The 18,706-nt window shown below is 43.9% G+C and overlaps 1 protein-coding gene across 1 annotated transcript; it reads left to right on the plus strand.

Moving 5' to 3' along the window:
* Positions 1-436: 436 nt before the first annotated feature.
* On the plus strand, positions 437-18,300 carry cdc42ep1b (CDC42 effector protein (Rho GTPase binding) 1b). Its single transcript, XM_079563967.1, has 5 exons — positions 437-663; positions 3,860-4,004; positions 4,110-4,259; positions 5,817-6,344; positions 17,589-18,300. The coding sequence occupies exons 4-5, from the start codon at positions 5,888-5,890 to the stop codon at positions 18,227-18,229; spliced, it is 1,098 nt and encodes a 365-aa protein (XP_079420093.1). The 5' UTR covers positions 437-663; positions 3,860-4,004; positions 4,110-4,259; positions 5,817-5,887; the 3' UTR covers positions 18,230-18,300.
* Positions 18,301-18,706: the final 406 nt, after the last annotated feature.

The following is an 18,706-nucleotide window of genomic DNA, read 5'->3' on the forward strand; positions in this document are numbered from 1 at the left end:
CTAAAGCTTAGGAATCTGAGAAGACAACAACAATGAACACTTAATTAAAAAGTTTAATCAAATTGGAACGATTTGGAAATTCGGGGGAGTAATGAGACTTCCAGAACCACGGAGGGAGCTTTATCATACTTTATTTCATGCAATAATATCACCATCTTGTAACGCTCATCTCTCACACTCAGCTGTCGTCTTCGGGTGCGGATCCGTCCCATTCTCATGCCCCCCTCGTCTACTCCCTCCATCTTTCTTCATCATAGTGTAAACATGAACCTGAGATCTGTGCCAAATCTTTCACTTCAAATCAGCTCTGACATCAGCCATTCTCCATAGGCCTAAAAAAAGGAATAAACAGCATCAGCATGTACAAGGACACGATACACAGGGGAAAGTATTACCAGACATGCATTTACTAACTCAGAATTCAACTTTGAAACATTTAGAAACACTGTTGTTTGCATTTTTTCCCTGCTACATTTAATCCACTTGTGTCCAGCCTGTAGCCCAGCCCTCGCCTCCTCCTCCTCCTCTTCCTCCCTTGTCTTCATCCCCATGTGCCCCTCTTGTTTGGTGCAGCTCAGAGCGGACTCGTGGCCTCACTGAGCAACCCTCATGTAAAGCCAAGGGCCATGTTGGAATACTTCTCTGCACAGTCGCTGCCTAAAGGTAAGAATAGGACGGGATAGTGAATGCTGCTTACATCTGTTTTAAATGCATGTTTACATCCGCTTCTAAAAAATGACTTCCTGTTGATTATGATATTCAGGAGTAAAACACGCAACTATGTGCAGAGTAAAACAGTTAATAAGAGCATTGCCTGATTCTTTTACATTATTTATGTGACGTTCATCTGTGCTGTTTTTTTGTGCCAGTGTAGCCAGAAAAATGGTAACTTGCATAAAATGAATAATTCCTGAAGAATGAAAAGATAACTTGTTGAGTTAATGACTGCACAGAATTTATTGAGTTTTGTTCAATGAAACATGGGACACAAACAGTAAAGGTTTTGAGTTAGCCACAGTCCTTCAGTGGTGCACTTCCCGCACCTTTCTGCACCTCTGTGTGTTTTCTGCGTGAAGTTTGGACAGACAGCATTTGCTTACACATGTTCTTCTGCCAGACCATTGTCATGCACTGAGACTTGTTTGCCTTACACTGTTGGTTCGGACGCTTTTCCCTCGCTCTAAAAGACACATCTTAAAGGAGGAGAGGTGTTACATGTAAATAGTGCGGTGCTTGTTCAGCCTGCTGTTGTTTGAGATGCACGGGCCGTAGAGGATTCTGTAAAAAAAAAAAAAAAATCACCTTCAGGGCTCACATGGTAATTTAGTGACGACATCTGAATTTGAATAAGTTGATTTCGACACAGAGATCAACAGGAATCCAGTGTATGTCTGCATTCCCTCTAATAATAAAGAAGCTACTGACGCACATTTATCTAACCGTCACAACAACAAACATTTTTGTTTTCAAATGGAATAAACTAAATGAATTGGTGTAGAGTTCATAAAATGTTTTAAATTCACTGTTTCCAACCATGGATATCCACAATGTTTCTGGGAACTAACAAACATTGTCCAAGGCTGCTTTAATGTGAACAATAGCCCCTATGTTTTACATTTTACATCATAAACTAATGGAAGCTTCAGAATGTAAGATATTATCGCTCACATTAAAGCATTGAACACTACATTGTGTTATGTACGGTATAGGCCAACACTGACCCAGCAGCTAATGGAGTCGTCCCACGCGTATTTCCCCACTTTTTATATCGTTTTTAGCTCAAGTTAGTCTATTGACATAGTTTGCAAGTACCTGAAAATCGCATGAATGATTAAACAGTGTCTGCTTAAACTAATTCCACCCAAACATTTACATTTGATCATATTTTTATTGGCCACAACATGTAAACATTCACAGGACAGTGTGGAATAAGTGAGTACACCGCCTGAAACTCACTGAACTACAGCAGTTTTGTAAAGAGGAAGGGTCCAAGATTCATCCTGATCGTTGTGAGCGTCTAATCTGCAACTACACAAAAGCAGTTATTGCTATAAAAGATAGTTGATACAAGGGTTCGATCAGGATGAATCTTGAACCATTCCTCTTTACAAAACTGCTGCAGTTCAGTGAGATTCAGGCGGTGTACTTACTTATTCCAGGCTGTCCTGTGAATGTTTACATGTTATGGCAGATAAAAAATATGATCAAATGTAAATGTTTGGGTGGTATTAGCAGAGTTTAATCATTCCTGTGATTTTGATGATCAGACCACATTTGGCATCAATTTAGGCAGAAATGTGAGAAATTCCAAACGGTGTACTCACTTTTTCTCGCCACTATATAACCATCCCAAACGACACCAGGGACCACCCCAGTTCTTTCTCCAAGGGTGGGACTAGCCTGAAAGTCAGGGCTGCATTACGTGTTGCAGTAAATAAATGATAAATAACAATATCAAAATAACCTCGCACACAGTTTCAGAAGTATCCCAGTTTATATCCCGTCTAATCATATTATAGATCCCAAATATAAGATGGATGTAGAGATGGATTTTTAAACACGTGAAGAAGAAAAAACATCTAAATGCACATGTCAGAGTTTTCCTGCCACGTTGTTCCTGTCGTATTTTGCAGCGACTTTCACTGGTCAGAGCGAAGTGACCACGGCCACCGCAGCGGAGGAAGAAATCTCTGACCCACAGTGCACCGCAGCCCTGTCTGTGTGCATACCGCTCCCACAGTGCACCTCTTCAGACCATAACTCCTATGTGATTTAGAGCGGTGCGAGAAGGGGGGGAACGGCGCAAGACATAAGGGACAAATATAGCAAAAGCAAAACATGGCAATGAGTTTGTCCTGAGCAGAGGCAGATCCTCTGTGTGATAGTTACAGTAATGACGTCTGTGCACCCCATTGAACCCTTACTCCTCAATTATTTTTTTGGTAATTGGCTTTGTTGGACAGGACTGTATATAGGATGGAGGTTGGAGCAACTTTTCAATCTTTTAAAACAATTTCTGACATTTCCAGTTTTGTACTTTATATGTTTGATTTTGAGTTGGAGCTCAGAGTTAGAGCCCAAACTGTAACCACTCCAGTTCGTCCTGGTGCTTTGAACTGGGATTAGTTAGATTAGAACAGAAGCTAATCTATGCCATGGTGGCAGAGTGGCACCATCACCTGGGTCTGGTTGCCTTGACATTAATCCAGCCTGGATCTGCTCTCAGGTGGTCACATGACGTAAGATTACATTGGCCCAGGAGGACTCTACTACCCAATCTCCCAATCTGACCAAAGTCTGAAAAAAGTTATTGATTTCCAGTTATTGTGATGCATAACCATGTTGAACATTTGTGGTTGAAGCGCAATCGTTTTACATCATAAAAATGCATCATCTTCTCCAAACAATTTCAAAGTAGAAGAGGACATTATTACATTTCTTACCAAGCTTTCCTGGTTGTGATGCTTATTATTTTACTTTATTGTAAATGGGTAAAGGACGTGACATAAAAAGATATAAATATTCCAGATCCAAAGCTCTCACTGTGCAACATACTGTACATAAGGGCCACAAGTTCTATGCCTTGAATATGGAAATCTGAATCTTTACATATCTTTGAAGTTTTGAAACATAACATTTTCTTTCTTTTTCAACAATGAAGCATACATTTGCCACTTCGCTGTTGTAAAATTATGATTAATACCTTCCACTGGCATTACACCATCAAATATGAATTAGAACATAAAAACTTGTCATATGCACCTGAATCTATTGGCTGTGTAATCTCAGTCGTACATCCAAGAACCTTCACTGAACCTGAATCTATTCAAGACTACCTGAACTTTCTTCCTCTTTTCAGTTGGCCTTGACTGAACCAACAGACCCCTAACCGGACACCTCCGTTGGCCCTAAGTGGATTGAGGAAGGCAGAAAGCAAGCATTTGGAGTTCAAGAAGAAGAGAAGACAGGGCAGATTATCGGCTAATCCCTTTCATGGCCAATCGGTGAGCAGCCTTACCTTCGCCGCAGCGTGCAGACAAAACACCGGCTGGATTAGGACGTTTTACTCGTTGGCCCGTTTGCGTAAGCCGTCTTTTTTGCTGCGACAGATCTCACTGGTGTGAATAAGAGAGCACTGTGCCGCGACGGGAGGTGGTCACAGGATGTCCCGCGGGCTGGAGGGTCACACACATGGATGAAGCCCTTTAGCAGGACGGAGATGGTCTACAATGGAGGCCCGGTGAAAGAGCTTCAGAAAGGTATATTCAAAGATTAACCCATGTGTTCCAGGATGCCAGACAGGTTTATTTCACTGAAAACAGGTGGTTACGATTATTATTTATAAATATATATAATAACACGATTAAAAATTGTAAAGCATTTGTAAGAAATACTTAATTCATGATTTAAAAAAACGTTCACACACATTTGTTGTCATCTGTTATTCATTTATAGACACCAGAACATATACATCATGCGCTGCTTTAGGCTGTAGTGACTGTATTATGAAGTCTTCCATTGTTGTTTCTCTTTCTTGTTTGTGACAGTCTGGGTGTCTGGAAGTTTTTGCAGCTTGCACTTTAAATGTTATACCGTTTTATTTTGTAACCACATGCCCCACAAAGCAGCTGAGAGGTTGGATCCAATCTCAATCCCAATCTCTCTTTGTGGTTGTTTTTTTCCCCTCTGGCTCTGTCCACAAACAGCTAAATGTGAACACGCTGCCAGGCCTACGCCGCATAAACATGGTCACCAAAATGAAGCGGAAATGCCTTTTGTTATTCCAGTCAGAGTAAAGTCTTCTCTGTGAGCACACGACTTTGTGAAACAAGAGATCGTGTTTCGTGAAAGACAGATGCAGAAAATGTTTATACTCAGCTTTGTAGTGTGTCGTTTTTTTGCATGTAGCAGACACACTTCACCTTCCAAAGATAAACATTTAAGTGCCCAGACCGGGAGCTAAATGAGGAGTTTGCTAGTAAATTAAAAATACTTTCTCTTGTGGCTGATTCTAGTGTATGTTCAATTCAATTCAAAGAACTTTATTTTTCCAGTGAGGGAACTTCATTTGTGGTCTGGTACACTCACACATCCATACCAACTATACAAGTAAAAAGATAAAAAAAAAAAAAAAAAAGGAATACATTGGTTAGTCAAGTTAAAAAAGACTTGGAAGCCCATGCCACGCTGTTCTGAAATGTTTAGCAAAATCTGGATCCATGATTTTAAATCTGGTGTTTATCTGGTTTAGACAGTTTGGACAACTTTACATCTATTTTAGACTAATTTTGTTTCGATCATACTCTACTGGTCAAATATTATAACCTCTAACGTAACAAAGTGACACGTCAGCCAACCATTTCTGCCCATGTCTTTAAAAAGTGACACATCAGAAACATTTTTTGCTAAAACATAGTTAACACAAATATATTTAAGATTTTGCTAAAGATTGTACCCAGCTTTCTTCAGTTTGACCATTTTTGTGATGTTTATAGCTTCACTTCCTTATTGGACTCTGACAGGAAGTGACATAGATGAAGGCAAACCATCTTAAACTGTTGCCGTGCCAACCATGTTAAGTCAATGAGAAATGAGTCGAACTGCTATGGAACTTTTCCTTTATCTATGTCACTTCCTGTCAGCAGCTTAAAATTCAAATAAAAATAACTTGCTGCTTCACTGAAATAAAATGATGAACTTGCAACTGATGTTATAAATAAGTCATTTTCAAAAGCATTAAAACCTGTCATATGCACTTTAATCCATCAGACCAAGACCTCTTTGTAAAATAAAAACCTCCTCTTTTCCTTTTACAGACTGCTGAGTTTGAACTGGCACTTGCCAAAGAAGAAATCCCACTGACGTTGAAGGATCAGAGTGTGGCAGGATGAGCCTGGGCAAACTGCCGGGCATCAAGGGCCTGGTGTCCAGCTCTCAGGCCAAACGGCACTTCAAGAGCGACCTGTCTGTGGACATGATCGGCCCACCCATGGGAGACTTCCGCCACACCATGCACGTCGGGCGCGGGGGCGACGTGTTCGGGGACACCTCTTTCCTCAGTAATTACGGAGGAGGGGGGGTCAGGGAGCCGGGAAGTCCGGACTCCAACACCTCCAGGACTGGCTTTTTCACACGCAAGTTCAAAAACGTGCGCAAGAACTCTGGGCTGAGGCCGAGGGGCGGGTCACGTGACCTGTCATCTCCACCCCCCGAGGTGTCGCCCATCATCAAGAATGCCATCTCTTTGCCCCAGCTCAATACGGTGGACTCTCCCAACGGCTGCCTGCAGAGGGCGGCGTTGACCAGCTCGCTCAGCTCGACAGACGACGCGCTTTGTACATTTGGTGAGCCTCTGACACTGGCACTTCTTTATTTTACATTCACTCTACACAGTTAAATGGACAATGAGGCAAATATTGTCCTTCATAAATGTTTCTTATCCAACAAATCCCCCACTGAAGCACGAGAGACAAGGAGATACAGGAAACTCTCAAAGCAAAACCAGGTCCAAAAGCAAGAACTAAATCAAGGGTAAACTAACACTAAACCTAAACTTTGCCAGTCGTCGGATGTGACAAGTCCTAAACCAGGATCATCTATGGTACGGGCACCACATGTTTAGAACCTCGCTATCCCTCAAATCAGGGTTATCAACAGCCACACCCCAAAGCCTTTCAAAAACAGCACGAAACCCACACACTTACAACAACATATTTTGCTTGATAAGAATCACTGTGGCCCCAATGATGCAGAAACGTCCTCTCCTCCTTTCCTGTCTGTCCCACAGCATCTCCAGTGGCCTTGGATTTGTGGTTTTGTCCATTCAAAGTGGCTGTGCTTTTGTAGTAGAGTGAAATCTACTTGAAGTATAGAGGGTATTCAGTAGATTGCTGCTATGCCATGTCACAACAAATTATACCAACTATTTTTACGCATCCAAAATGGCAACTTAAGTGGAGTCCACCCTGAAAAGATATTTTAACACAATTAAAGGAAATGACATGAGTTTACACTTATTCACACAAATGTTTGCAGATTGTGTGCAACATTTTCAGAACAAAAAGAAAAAGCATCTCAAATGTGACTCATCAAGCGTATGTAAAACTGCACAAAGCCTTTAGGGAGCTACTTGGACAAGTAGTTTAGAAAAATAGAAGCATTTGGTAAAAGGCTTTTAAAAATACCTCTGACAAAGCTGTTGGATGCGATGTGATGCTGTGATGGCACCCCTCTGTGATCTCTGCTGTCTTTTAAGGAGTTGGTGAACCCAGAAGTAATAAACTCAGAGGCCATATTATGATTTATTGAACTTGTACTGTATACAGTGCATGTGAGGAATAGAAAAAGCTTTTTCCAAATACTCTCCCTGCATGTCACCGTCCACCCACTATAACTCCTGTAAATGTCAATCAACACAACAATAGCAGCAAATCAAGTCCCTGCTTTTAACTTCCTTCCCACGTTCCCCAGAGTCACCCAGTGGTTACCCAGACAACACCTGGCTGTAAACAAACAGGTCTCTAAACCACAAACATGACTGGTTAAGGGCATTTCCTGTCATCTCTGTCAGTAAACATACTTCAGCCAATCAGAGCGCTGCAGGCAGCAGTGTGCACCAAACACACTGGAAATACCCTCACGGTCATATCTCTGCATCAGGGATCTGCACAGACCAATAAATACATCACTGTATTATTGTGTTTTATACTGCATCTATTTCTTCAACTGAACTTCTTTTAAAGGTGCATTATGCAACTTTTTATGTGAAAAAGGATCTTGTTTGTGCGTATATGACCTTGTAGTAACCCAGCAGCTATATGAGTGGTCAGCATGGCACCTTTACTTTCCATCATATTGGTCTCGATGACGCTCCTTTATGTTTGCCTGGATACTTAATTTGCCTGAACTTTACACTGTCTTATTTCGGTTTTGTTGCATTAATATTTGGTGCAGCCTTGTGAGGAAGGTCCTGTTGTGATATTGGGCTCTACAAAACCATTGATTGATTGATTGATTTTTACATAAAAAGTTGCATTATTTTTTTATTTATTTTTTAGTGCAGCTTTATATGGTAGTGGTTATAATTGTTTATTGTTGACAGTGAATCAGCAACTATATGTGTGTAGCAACTATATAGTATATACTATTTATATACCAAGTAATATGCACTTGTAGAACAGTAAAGATAGAGCTAGGGACGGGAACACACTGGTAGTTCTGAACTTACATTCACATTTAGTCAGTGTTAGAGCTCGCTCCTCTTCTCAGAGGTCATTATAGTCCTGCTCTTAAAGGGGCTAGATGCAAGTTAGCCATTTTATGCTCACTACTGCCACCTCAGGTCTTTTGTGTAACTGCAGCTTCTGTATTAAGCTCGTGAATGACTAGCCTGATAAACCACACCCACCTTCTTTCTGCACGAAAGAAGGTGGGTCTGGCCACGCACGGTAGACAAGTTGTTGATTGGCGGCTAAGGCCGAGCCGAACCAATCACGACCGTCACAGAGAAATGAGAAGGTTACGTCACTCGCTGTACCTCTATGTTTTTAGTTCAATTAACGTTAACATCAGCCAAAACTAATCATTGGATGAAGTAGTCAAGGATTTTGCCTCGCGTTCTCCGCGTGAGTTTATATTCACTTTATATTTGTTTAATTGGACACGGCTGTCGTCACGTCCGCTAATCGCTAATTGGTTTATTTCACTGACAATCTGTGCGCGTTAGGCCCGCCCGTTCAAACTGCTCCAATTGCTCCGTGACCAGACTAATTCCCTGCATGGAATGGACAGGGAAGAGTATGGCAGAGCCAGGCAAGTGAATGACGGCCTGACCTTTTTGAGTGAAGGTGCAGGATTTTAGAGGCAGTTGTGGTGAACTGGTCTGAGCTCAGACCAGTTCACATTAGGACATTGTAGGGGGAGGAAAATACTTATTTTTTACATTTTTAAACTCTGTATAGTCCCTTTAACTTCAGACTCGTCCCTTAGCTGAGCGGTGACATTTGGTCCTGATGACAACTTTCTCAAACCTTGAAATAATGTTTGTGGTCTGACTTTAATAAACACTACACTACACAATGGTATGTTTTTATGATGACAAACACTCGATCTATGATGGCACAGTCTTGGTTTTAGACATTTTTTTCATGGTTGAAAATGATTTTACTTTTTTTCTTCAGTAAAACTGTGAGGTCAGAGGCTGCGAGTTGTTAAATTGCACTCTGTTTAACACTGCCATCGCCTGGTGAAAATGTTGAAGTGTTGGCCTTCACACGTTCTTAAAGGCTCTGTACCAGGTTTTTTTGTTTGTTTATCAGTAATCTCACAGGGACAAGTTAATGAGCAAATTTCAGAACTTTCATGGAGCAATATCATCATAATAATGTCAACAATCAACACGATTGATATTTTAAAAATAACTTTTTTTCTATTAGATGCACAGTTTACAAAAGTATTTTCTTCCACAAACGTCTTCTTTTATGTAAGGATGTGATCTTATGTCCGCCCGCAGAGGGCACGCGGGCCTTTCCGTTAACTTTTTGTAAGCCTTTAAAAGCCCCCCGCAGCGACGTTACGCTGCTTTTCTATTTGTGTTTTACAAGAATAAATGAGGAGCGTCTGTTCAGCCTCGACCATCATCCCGAGTCCTAGTATTCCCTGTCCGCACTGCTGGCCCCAATCCAGTAGAAATCACAACACAACGCAGAGCCATTCGATTGGGTCCTCGAGAGCACAGAGACAGGGTTACATCTTTGGTGCCGTGAGCCCGAACGGTGGTTTCCAGGACGAGCAGACAACCCTTCAGGACTGAGATCAATATTGGTTTTATCCTCCGTATTTGCTGTTATGTTTTGTGCGTCAGTTTCGAAACACATATACCGGTAGCTACAAGTTAAAAAAAATAAATAAATAAATAAATACACTGAAAAAAAAAAAAAAAAATACACTGAAAAAAAAAAAAAAAGAGTGTTTGTAATCTTCAGCACAGATTGTGGTTTGTGTAAATGCTGTATTATTATTTCGTTATTACAGCTTGTTAGGCCTACACATATTTATGCCACATTTTGAAATTACTGTCCAAAATGCAAGGACCTAATGAAGACACCCCCCGACGTCCCTTATCAACCCTCCCTCCTGCAGTAAGACCAAAGTTATACCAGCCTCCTGTAAGCAGATTTCCTCGATCAAACTGTAATTACCATGAATCCAAATGAACCCCCACAGCAGTATGCCCCACAGCATCAGGGCCAGCAACCATCATCAAACATTATGCTGACACCTCCAGAGTCCTGTAGCCCCCCATTTCATCCACAGCACTATCCTTCCTATCAGCCCCCAAGCCACCAAGCATGTTCTCAAGGGGTTGACACCAGCATGCATATGCCAACAGGTACTGAGAATTCCCACCCTGCCCCGGGGGTTTACCCTGCATCCAGGCTGTCTCAGGCAGCAGTTCCAAGGCCACCTCCCCAAGCTGGTATACAAAACACAGTTGGTGGTCAGAGCCAATCAGCAACTCAACCTCGGCCCTTTGGGAGCCAGCAACCAATATGGGGGCAAGCTCCAAGATTTCTCTCCTACCATTCCCCTACTGATTCTTGGCCACAAATGCAAGCCCAACAATACGCATTACCAAGCCTGGCAAGTCACATGCCTCCCCCTGTAACAAGCCAGAGCCCTGACCAAGCTATTAGTTGGAGCCCACAAGCTGCACCCTCTCAAGCTCTCATTTATTCTCAGCCAGCTCAGTCTAGTCACCCTAGTTTTACTCAAATGCATCAAGTGAGAAATGTTCAAGTGTTCAGTGGAGGTGCAGAGTGCAGAATCCTGATTGAAGACTGGATCAGAGATATGCAATATCTTCTGGATGCTGGAAATCTGCCATCCCACCTCAGCTTTGCCACCATTGTCCGTCACTTGAGCAGTGAAGCTAGGAGGCTGGTTCTAAATCTTCCCCTTTCAGAACAACTACCTGAAAGAGCTTTTGACGAGTTACGGGCAGAGTATGGTGACATGCAGAGATCTCTAGACCCTCTGGCGGACTTTTATGAGAGAACCCAACGTGCAGGAGAGACAGCCTGCTCTTTTGCCATTGCTTTGGAGGCCACTCTGAAGGAGGTGGAAGATGTTCAGAACGGGGGCCGGCCATTTCCAGACCGTGATGCAAAACTGGTCAGGCAGTTTATGAGAGGATTGACTGATGAGGAGGTGTTTATGAGAATTGCACCCATGAAACCAAGATTGTTTAGCTTCCGAGAACTTCAAGTTGAGCTCAGGAACCTTGCCAGAGACTCTAAGCGATTTAATCAGCCCAAACACAAGAAAGCGTTCAACCAGGTACAAACTGCTGGAGCTAAGCAGGCAAGTGGATCAGCTGATCGGGCAGATACTGGCAAACAATCCTCTGAGCTTTCTGAGCTAACTGCACTTGTGAAGAGTATCACTCTCAGTCAGGAGGAGCAAAGTAAACGCCTTGCCCAACTGGAGTCTAAGTTCACTTCGGCCCCATTCAAACCAGCTCCATTCAAACCAGGTACAGGAGTGAGAGACACAAGCAAAAGAACCACAATAATATGCCACCGCTGTGGACGACCTGGGCACCTGGCAAGGTCATGCAGGACGCTTCTTGAAAGTGAGCCCCCCACAAGTGCTAATACACCCATTGCTGTCATGCCAGATAGCAGTGCTGTTGCAGGCGGTCAGCCTTTAAACTCCTAAGGCCCGTGGTGACTGGGGCAACCATGGGCACACAACAAGGCCCTCAACGAAGTCAGGAATTGCTGAACTCACAAGAGCCAGAGACCCCGCTGGTTGGACCTTTAAATGAGGGCCAAGTTGAGGTAAATGGCACAAGCTGTAAAGCGCTTATTGATTCTGGCTCCCAAGTAACCACAATCACAGATGTCTTCTGGCGCTCACATCCTGAACTTTGCAAACTGGACCTGCGGAAGTCCAGTATTCCTATGGAAGGGGCTGGTGGCCATGCTATTCCCCACTATGGTGTGCTGTACATTTATCTTAAAATCCTAGGCAAAGAGCTTGCTAATGTGCCCACCTTTGTTGTTCCCGTCACTGAGTACCGCACAGATGTTCCTCTACTTGTGGGGACCAATGTCATACGGGCCTCTAAACGCCACCTTGAAGCAGAATATGGAAAGCAGTTTCTGGTTGTGATCAAGGAGAAGCATCCTGAGTGGTACACCGCTCTCATGGAAGTGGGTGACAATGATTCCGGGGACCGTGAAGACTGTGTGGGCCCTGCATGTTATACTGGCCGCAAAATTTATGTCCCTGCAGGAAAAGAGGTTAACTTAATGTGCCAAGTGAAGGGCGGGCCGAGAAAGAAGACATACACTGCTCTGATTGAAAGTCATGCCCACTCCCAGCTGCCTGAAGGCCTTGTTGTGGGCAGGGTGCTTGCTTACGTGAAAAAAGGCAGTGTTCCTATCAGAGTGATGAATCTTACTGCGCAACCAGTTCTTATCAAACCACATGCATGGTTAGCAAAGACATTCCTAATCAGAGATGTGCTGCATTGGAAAGATAATGAGGGCTGTTTGGGTTGTGATGAGCAGCTTGACCCAGCACAGCAAAGTGCAACAAGTGTCAAGATGGACGTGGGTCAAAGCGAAGACCAGGTTGTGCCTGAACCCCAGGATGGCTACAACCTACCTTGCCCTGTGGATCTCAGTGACACCGCGGTGGAAAGTGAGGAACAAAGGCAGCATCTGAGGCAACTGGTGGTGAGAAACTCTGATGTGTTCTCCCAACACTCCATGGACTTTGGCCATACAAAAACGATACAACACGATATCCCTCTAGTTGACCTCAAACCATTTCGTCTCCCATATCGCAAAATTCCACCTTCCCAGTGGCAAGATGTCAGGAAACTGTTACAGGACATGGAAGAGGCAGGTGTCATTCGTCCAAGCAAAAGTTGCTATGCCTCGCCCATTGTTGTGGTTGTCAAGAAAGATGACTCGTTAAGAATATGTGTCGATTACAGAAAGCTAAATTCCTGCAGCACCAGAGATGCATTCCCTCTCCCGAGAATCGAAGATGCTCTGGAGGCCCTTGGTCAAGCTAAGTTCTTCTCGACCCTAGACCTGACATCTGGTTATTGGCAAGTGGAGGTGGCTGAACAAGATAAGCATAAAACAGCTTTCACCACTCCAATGGGTCTCTATGAAGCAAATCGTATGCCATTCGGTCTACAAAACGCCCCATCAACATTTCAGAGGTTGATGACCTGCTGCTTTGGAGACCTGAACTACTCGCACCTTCTGATTTACCTCGATGACCTCATTATCTTTTCAAAAACTTTTGAGGAGCATTTACAGCGTCTGCAGTTGGTGTTCGAGAGGCTGCGTGACCATGGCCTTAAATTAAAACCCTCAAAATGCCACCCATGAGGAAGGAGGTCCAATACCTTGGTCATCTGGTGTCCTCAGAAGGGATTCGCACAGATCCTGAGAAGATAAGCAAAGTGAGAGACTGGCCGATACCAACCAATTGCAAGGAGGTCCTGCAGTTCTTGGGATTTGCAGGGTACTATAGGAGGTTTGTGGAAGGTTTTGCGAAGATTGCCGCACCCCTGTACCGTCTCACATCTGGTGACCCCAGGAAGAAAAAAAGGGGAAGAAAAAAATCTGCTGCTCCTGCCCCCTTTTTGTGGACTGATGAGTGCACCGAGGCATTTAACACGCTAAAAGTAAGACTCACGTCGGCTCCACTGCTGGGATACCCTGATTACACTTTGCCGTTTGTGCTGCAGACGGACGCCTCTGGTGAAGGCCTGGGTGCTGTCCTAGCCCAAGTCCAAGATGGAGTTGAAAGGGTGATTGCGTTTGCCAGCAGGGGTTTAAGTCCACCAGAAACTCGCTAACCAGCTCACAAGCTGGAGTTCTTGGCTCTCAAGTGGGCCGTGACAGAAAAATATTTCGATCATCTGTACGGCCACAGGTTTTCTGTACTCACCGATAACAATCCCTTAAAATATGTCATGTCCACTGCCAAATTGGATGCCACTGGGCAAAGATGGGTTTCACAGTTATCCGGTTTTGATTTCGACATACAGTACCGTCAAGGCAGGAACAATGCGAATGCCGACGCACTCTCGAGAATGTCAAGTCATGATGTCTCTAAAGCTCTGCAGTCATGCCCACAAAGAGTAGCCACTGAGTTGAACCAGGCAAGAGTAGAAGAACAGCAAACAGAGCCATACAATGATACTGGTACTGAATGCCTTCCTTCAATGACTAAACAAGAAATCAGAGCCGCTCAGAAGGAAGATCTTGTTGTGGGGCCAATTCTGAGTTACAAAGCCTTGAATTCTAAACCTGGCAGACAAGACAGGGAAACATGGGAGGAGCGGACTTCTCTTCTGTTAAAAGAGTGGAGGAAGTTGGTTGTAAGAGATGGGACCCTTTTTCGCTCTGTCCGGGATGGTCGAAGTGGTGTGTTCAATCAGTTAGTCCTACCCCAAACGTTACAGAGACCAGTTATGACAGCCCTGCACAACGAATCAGGCCACCTGGGGTTTGAACGGACTTTTGCCCTCATCAGAGAACGTTTCTTCTGGCCTAAAATGTTCCACGATGTCAAAATATGGTGTGAGCAGTGTGAGCGTTGCTGTCTCAGGAAGACGCCTACAGCGGGTCTCAAAGCCCCCCTAGTCAGCATACATACTAACGCCCCTATGGAGCTGATCTGTATCGATTTCCTGACACTGGAGAAGTCTGTGGGGAAGATTGAAAACGTGCTGGTGGTTACTGACCATTTCTCCCGTTTTGCACAGGCATATCCAACAAAAGACCAAAAGGCCCCCACAGTAGCACGCGTACTCTGGAGGAATTTCTTTTGCCGTTTTGGGTTCCCTGCAAGACTTCATTCAGATCAAGGGCGCAACTTTGAGAGCGCGGTTGTGCGAGATCTATGCAAGATCACAGGAATCACCAAAACCCACACGAGCCCGTACCATCCCCAGGGAAATGGAACCACTGAAAGGTTCAACCGGACCCTTATGAATATGCTTGGCACCCTGGAACCTCATCTGAAGCCCCGTTGGCATGAGTATATTGACGCAATGACACATGCCTACAACTGCACTCAACATGACTCAACAGGCTACAGTCCCTACTTCCTGATGTATGGTAGGCACCCCAGACTGCCACTTGATCTTGTGTTTGGCCTGACCTCGAGTGACGTTCCCTCTGAGTACAGTGACTATGTTCAAGACCTTCAAGACTGCCTGAAGTTTGCCTATACTCAGGCTAATGAAAGTTCTAGACAGGCCAAGCAACAGCAAAAGAAACACTACGACCGGCGGGTTAAAAGTCATACATTTGAGCCAGGGGACAGAGTCCTGTTTAAAATCTGTGCTGTTGAAGGTCGACAGAAGTTGGGCGACAGGTGGGAATCAAAGCCCTATGTGGTCCTGAAGAAACAGCCTGGAGTCCCAATTTATGTCATTCGGTCAGAAAATGGGAAAAAAGAAAGAGTGGTCCATAGAAACCTTCTCACCCAATGTATGTTCTTACCCATGAACACGGAACAGTCTGTTGAAGAAACTTGTGAAAGAAATGAAATGGCCAGTGCCTCAGAGAATGAATCAGATGGCGAAAAGCCAGAGGAAGAAAATAAGCAGGATGATAATGGCAAAGATCACTTTGAGGATATGGATGAGCAGGATAGTGAAGCAGAACCGGATGAGCTATTTCTGGAGACATCTGCTGTGGAACAGGAGGAAAAACGAGAGGAAAACCCACCATCCCCTGAACAAGAAATTATCCGAAGAAACCCACCTAGAAATAGACACCCTCCAAAAAGACTCTCTTTTCAGCTGAGAGCTGTTGAGTGCGAATCAGTTCAACAAAAAATTGATCGAGGGCGGAAGATATGGCAGAGAGCAAAAGACAGGCTGGGCTCCAGAACTAGAGACTAACCCCCCCTCCCCCCATCCCGCCTTCCACATTGACACACACTAGTCACCACAACCATTTATTTTATTGATTGACTGCGGAATTCTTCCGCAGTCAATTATTGGTTTTCATGTTCTTTATTATTATTCCTCTTCCATCTTTTTCCCGATTTTCTCCAGCTTTCAGCACTTTCATGCTTTGTGCAATTTATGCAAGTTATGCATCAAAATGTTCCGCATGTTGAGGAGAAGGGTGCTATTACTTTTGGGACTTCTGCAACTTACGTTTTTTCCGCAATCGGCCGAAATGTCGGAGATTTTTAGCATTGACTTATAATGGGGCTGCCGCAAATCCATGCTTTTCTGCACTTTTTTCTGCATTTTCTGCAATTTCTGCACTTTGTGCATGTTCAGCTTCTGCAACTTGTGGGTTTTGAGAAAAAAAATGGCCTTCTGCAGTTTTCCAGTTTTTTTATACGAGAGTTTGAAATTTTTGCATTGGTGTGTATGTGGGAATCCAGCCAATGGGGAGACTCCAGGACTTTCAGCCATTTGTGCAGCTTCTGCCAATCAAGCACTTTCAACAGTTTGACCAGTTTATGGAATTGAAAAAGTTTATGCAACATTAATAATTTATGCAAAGTAACCACTTTATGGAATTTAACCAGTTAATGCATTTTAAAGCGTTTATGCAACTTAAGAGTTTATGCCATTTTGGATTTATGCATTTTAAAGCATTTAATTCATGCATTTTACCACTTTATGCAGTGTATACAGTTTATGCAACATGACATTTTATGCATTTTACCAGTTTATGCAAATTTGATTATGCAATTTGAAGAGTTTATGCAATTTCTGCTTTCGCTTGATGCATTTCCGCAGTCAATCGCAATGGCGCAGCCATTGCATTTCTAGTTTATAGTGTTGTGTTGCAAAGGTACATTTGTGATGTCTGAGACGCCATCTAATATTGAGGGGGTGGGTGTAAGGATGTGATCTTATGTCCGCCCGCAGAGGGCACGCGGGCCTTTCCGTTAACTTTTTGTAAGCCTTTAAAAGCCCCCCGCAGCGACGTTACGCTGCTTTTCTATTTGTGTTTTACAAGAATAAATGAGGAGCGTCTGTTCAGCCTCGACCATCATCCCGAGTCCTAGTATTCCCTGTCCGCACTGCTGGCCCCAATCCAGTAGAAATCACAACACAACGCAGAGCCATTCGATTGGGTCCTCGAGAGCACAGAGACAGGGTTACATTTACAATACACTGGAGGATGGGGCCTTTAAGCATCTTCTCTTTGCCGTCATTTTTGGTTCGATGGCAAGTACAGTAAGCCATTGTTGCACTACAGTAACACTCTATTGAACCATAATTCCAATACAATAAAATAATGTAAAATGTAAATATATATATCTGTGATTACACCTTATTTAAACACTACGCCATAATGAAACTAATCATTGCTGCACAGTCATTAAACTATAGTTACATTTTAACTAAACCTGAATGGAAACCCAATAAAGTAACTTCTCCAGTATGTCATTGTCATTACACATAGGGCTAAAGTTAACATAACATAAAATCAACAAATCAACAAAAAACTGACTTAAAAAATAAAGCTATTTTCCCTGAGGAGAAGAAAACTGATTAAAGTTTGTCTGTGTGTGGGCAGGTTACCATTCTGGCTTCGTGACCCTGCCCCGCCTCTCCCGCATGGACCGACCGGGCCCAGACGGAGAGTCCTGCCGGGGCTCCCTGCCGCGCTCCGACTCCCTCACCTCCTTCACATTGGACCTGGGCCCCTCCCTCATGACCGAGGTGCTCAGCATGATTGACATCCACAGCTGCCTCATGACCTCCAATCAGAGTCAGCCGGACAGAGAAGGGGCGGGACAAGAGGGGGAAGAGGAGGAGGAGGAGGAGGAGGAGGAAGAAACGCCCGTACAGAGCCCTGAGGCGCTGTCTCCTGAGCCTTGTTTGAGTGTGTACAGCAGACATATGAACAGCAGGAGGCGCTGCAGTGGCTCAAACTGCAAACAGCCAGAGGAGCAGAGTTTAGTGAGAAACCCTGCGGACCCTCCTGAATGTGGGATAGAGGCCGAGCGCTTCCAGAGAGCGGCACACGTCCTGTCCCGCCATTATGGAGGAGCGTCCTTCTCTCAGAGGAGCAGAGGGAGCAGCAGCAGCATGTCTCCTGTATGTAACCACGGAAACAACTCTCCTGTCAGTAACCACGGCAACGAGTCTCCTGTTTGTGACCATGGCAACGAGTCAGCATCATCTTCAGAAGATGAGGAAGAGATCAAAGTATGAGACAAAAAACAAATGGATCAGAACAATACACACTTTAACATAATACAAATGTTCTGTTATGTTTTGTTATGTTTTGGTTTACAAGTCACAGAAACTTCCTCTTTTACCTAATTACTGGTGTCGAAAGCCGACAGTGTTCACTATTGATTATGTTGGAATAACAGTAAAGAAAATAAAAGTCTTCAGTGTGTTTTTTTGTGCGTGTGTGTGCGTGCGTGTGAGTGTGTGTGTGTGTGTGTGTGTGTGTGTGTGTGTGTGTGTGCGTGAGTGTGTCATTAACAAAAACACACGGCCAGCTCATGCTACTTACCAATTACCACTTTTTAAAAAAGATCCTCCGAAATCATTACATCATACCCTACGCATTAGAGGGAACCTGCCCCCCCCCCCCCCCCCCCCCCTCAAATTTAAATGAAAAATATGTCAATCGTTTGTTCTGTTTTGTGCTGGAAAAATCTTCGTTTGTGCTGTTACCGT

Source organism: Gobius niger (assembly GCF_951799975.1).
Source record: "Gobius niger genome assembly, chromosome: 10".
In the NCBI taxonomy this organism is placed as follows: domain Eukaryota; kingdom Metazoa; phylum Chordata; class Actinopteri; order Gobiiformes; family Gobiidae; genus Gobius; species Gobius niger.

What these genes read in the sequence shown, in the direction of transcription:
- cdc42ep1b (XM_079563967.1), top strand. Translation starts at nt 5,888, where the DNA reads ATGAGCCTGGGCAAACTGCCGGGCATCAAGGGCCTGGTGTCCAGCTCT. An exon ending in CGACGCGCTTTGTACATTTG is followed by an intron (nt 6,345 to 17,588) that starts GTGAGCCTCTGA and finishes GTGTGTGGGCAG; the next exon opens with GTTACCATTCTGGCTTCGTG.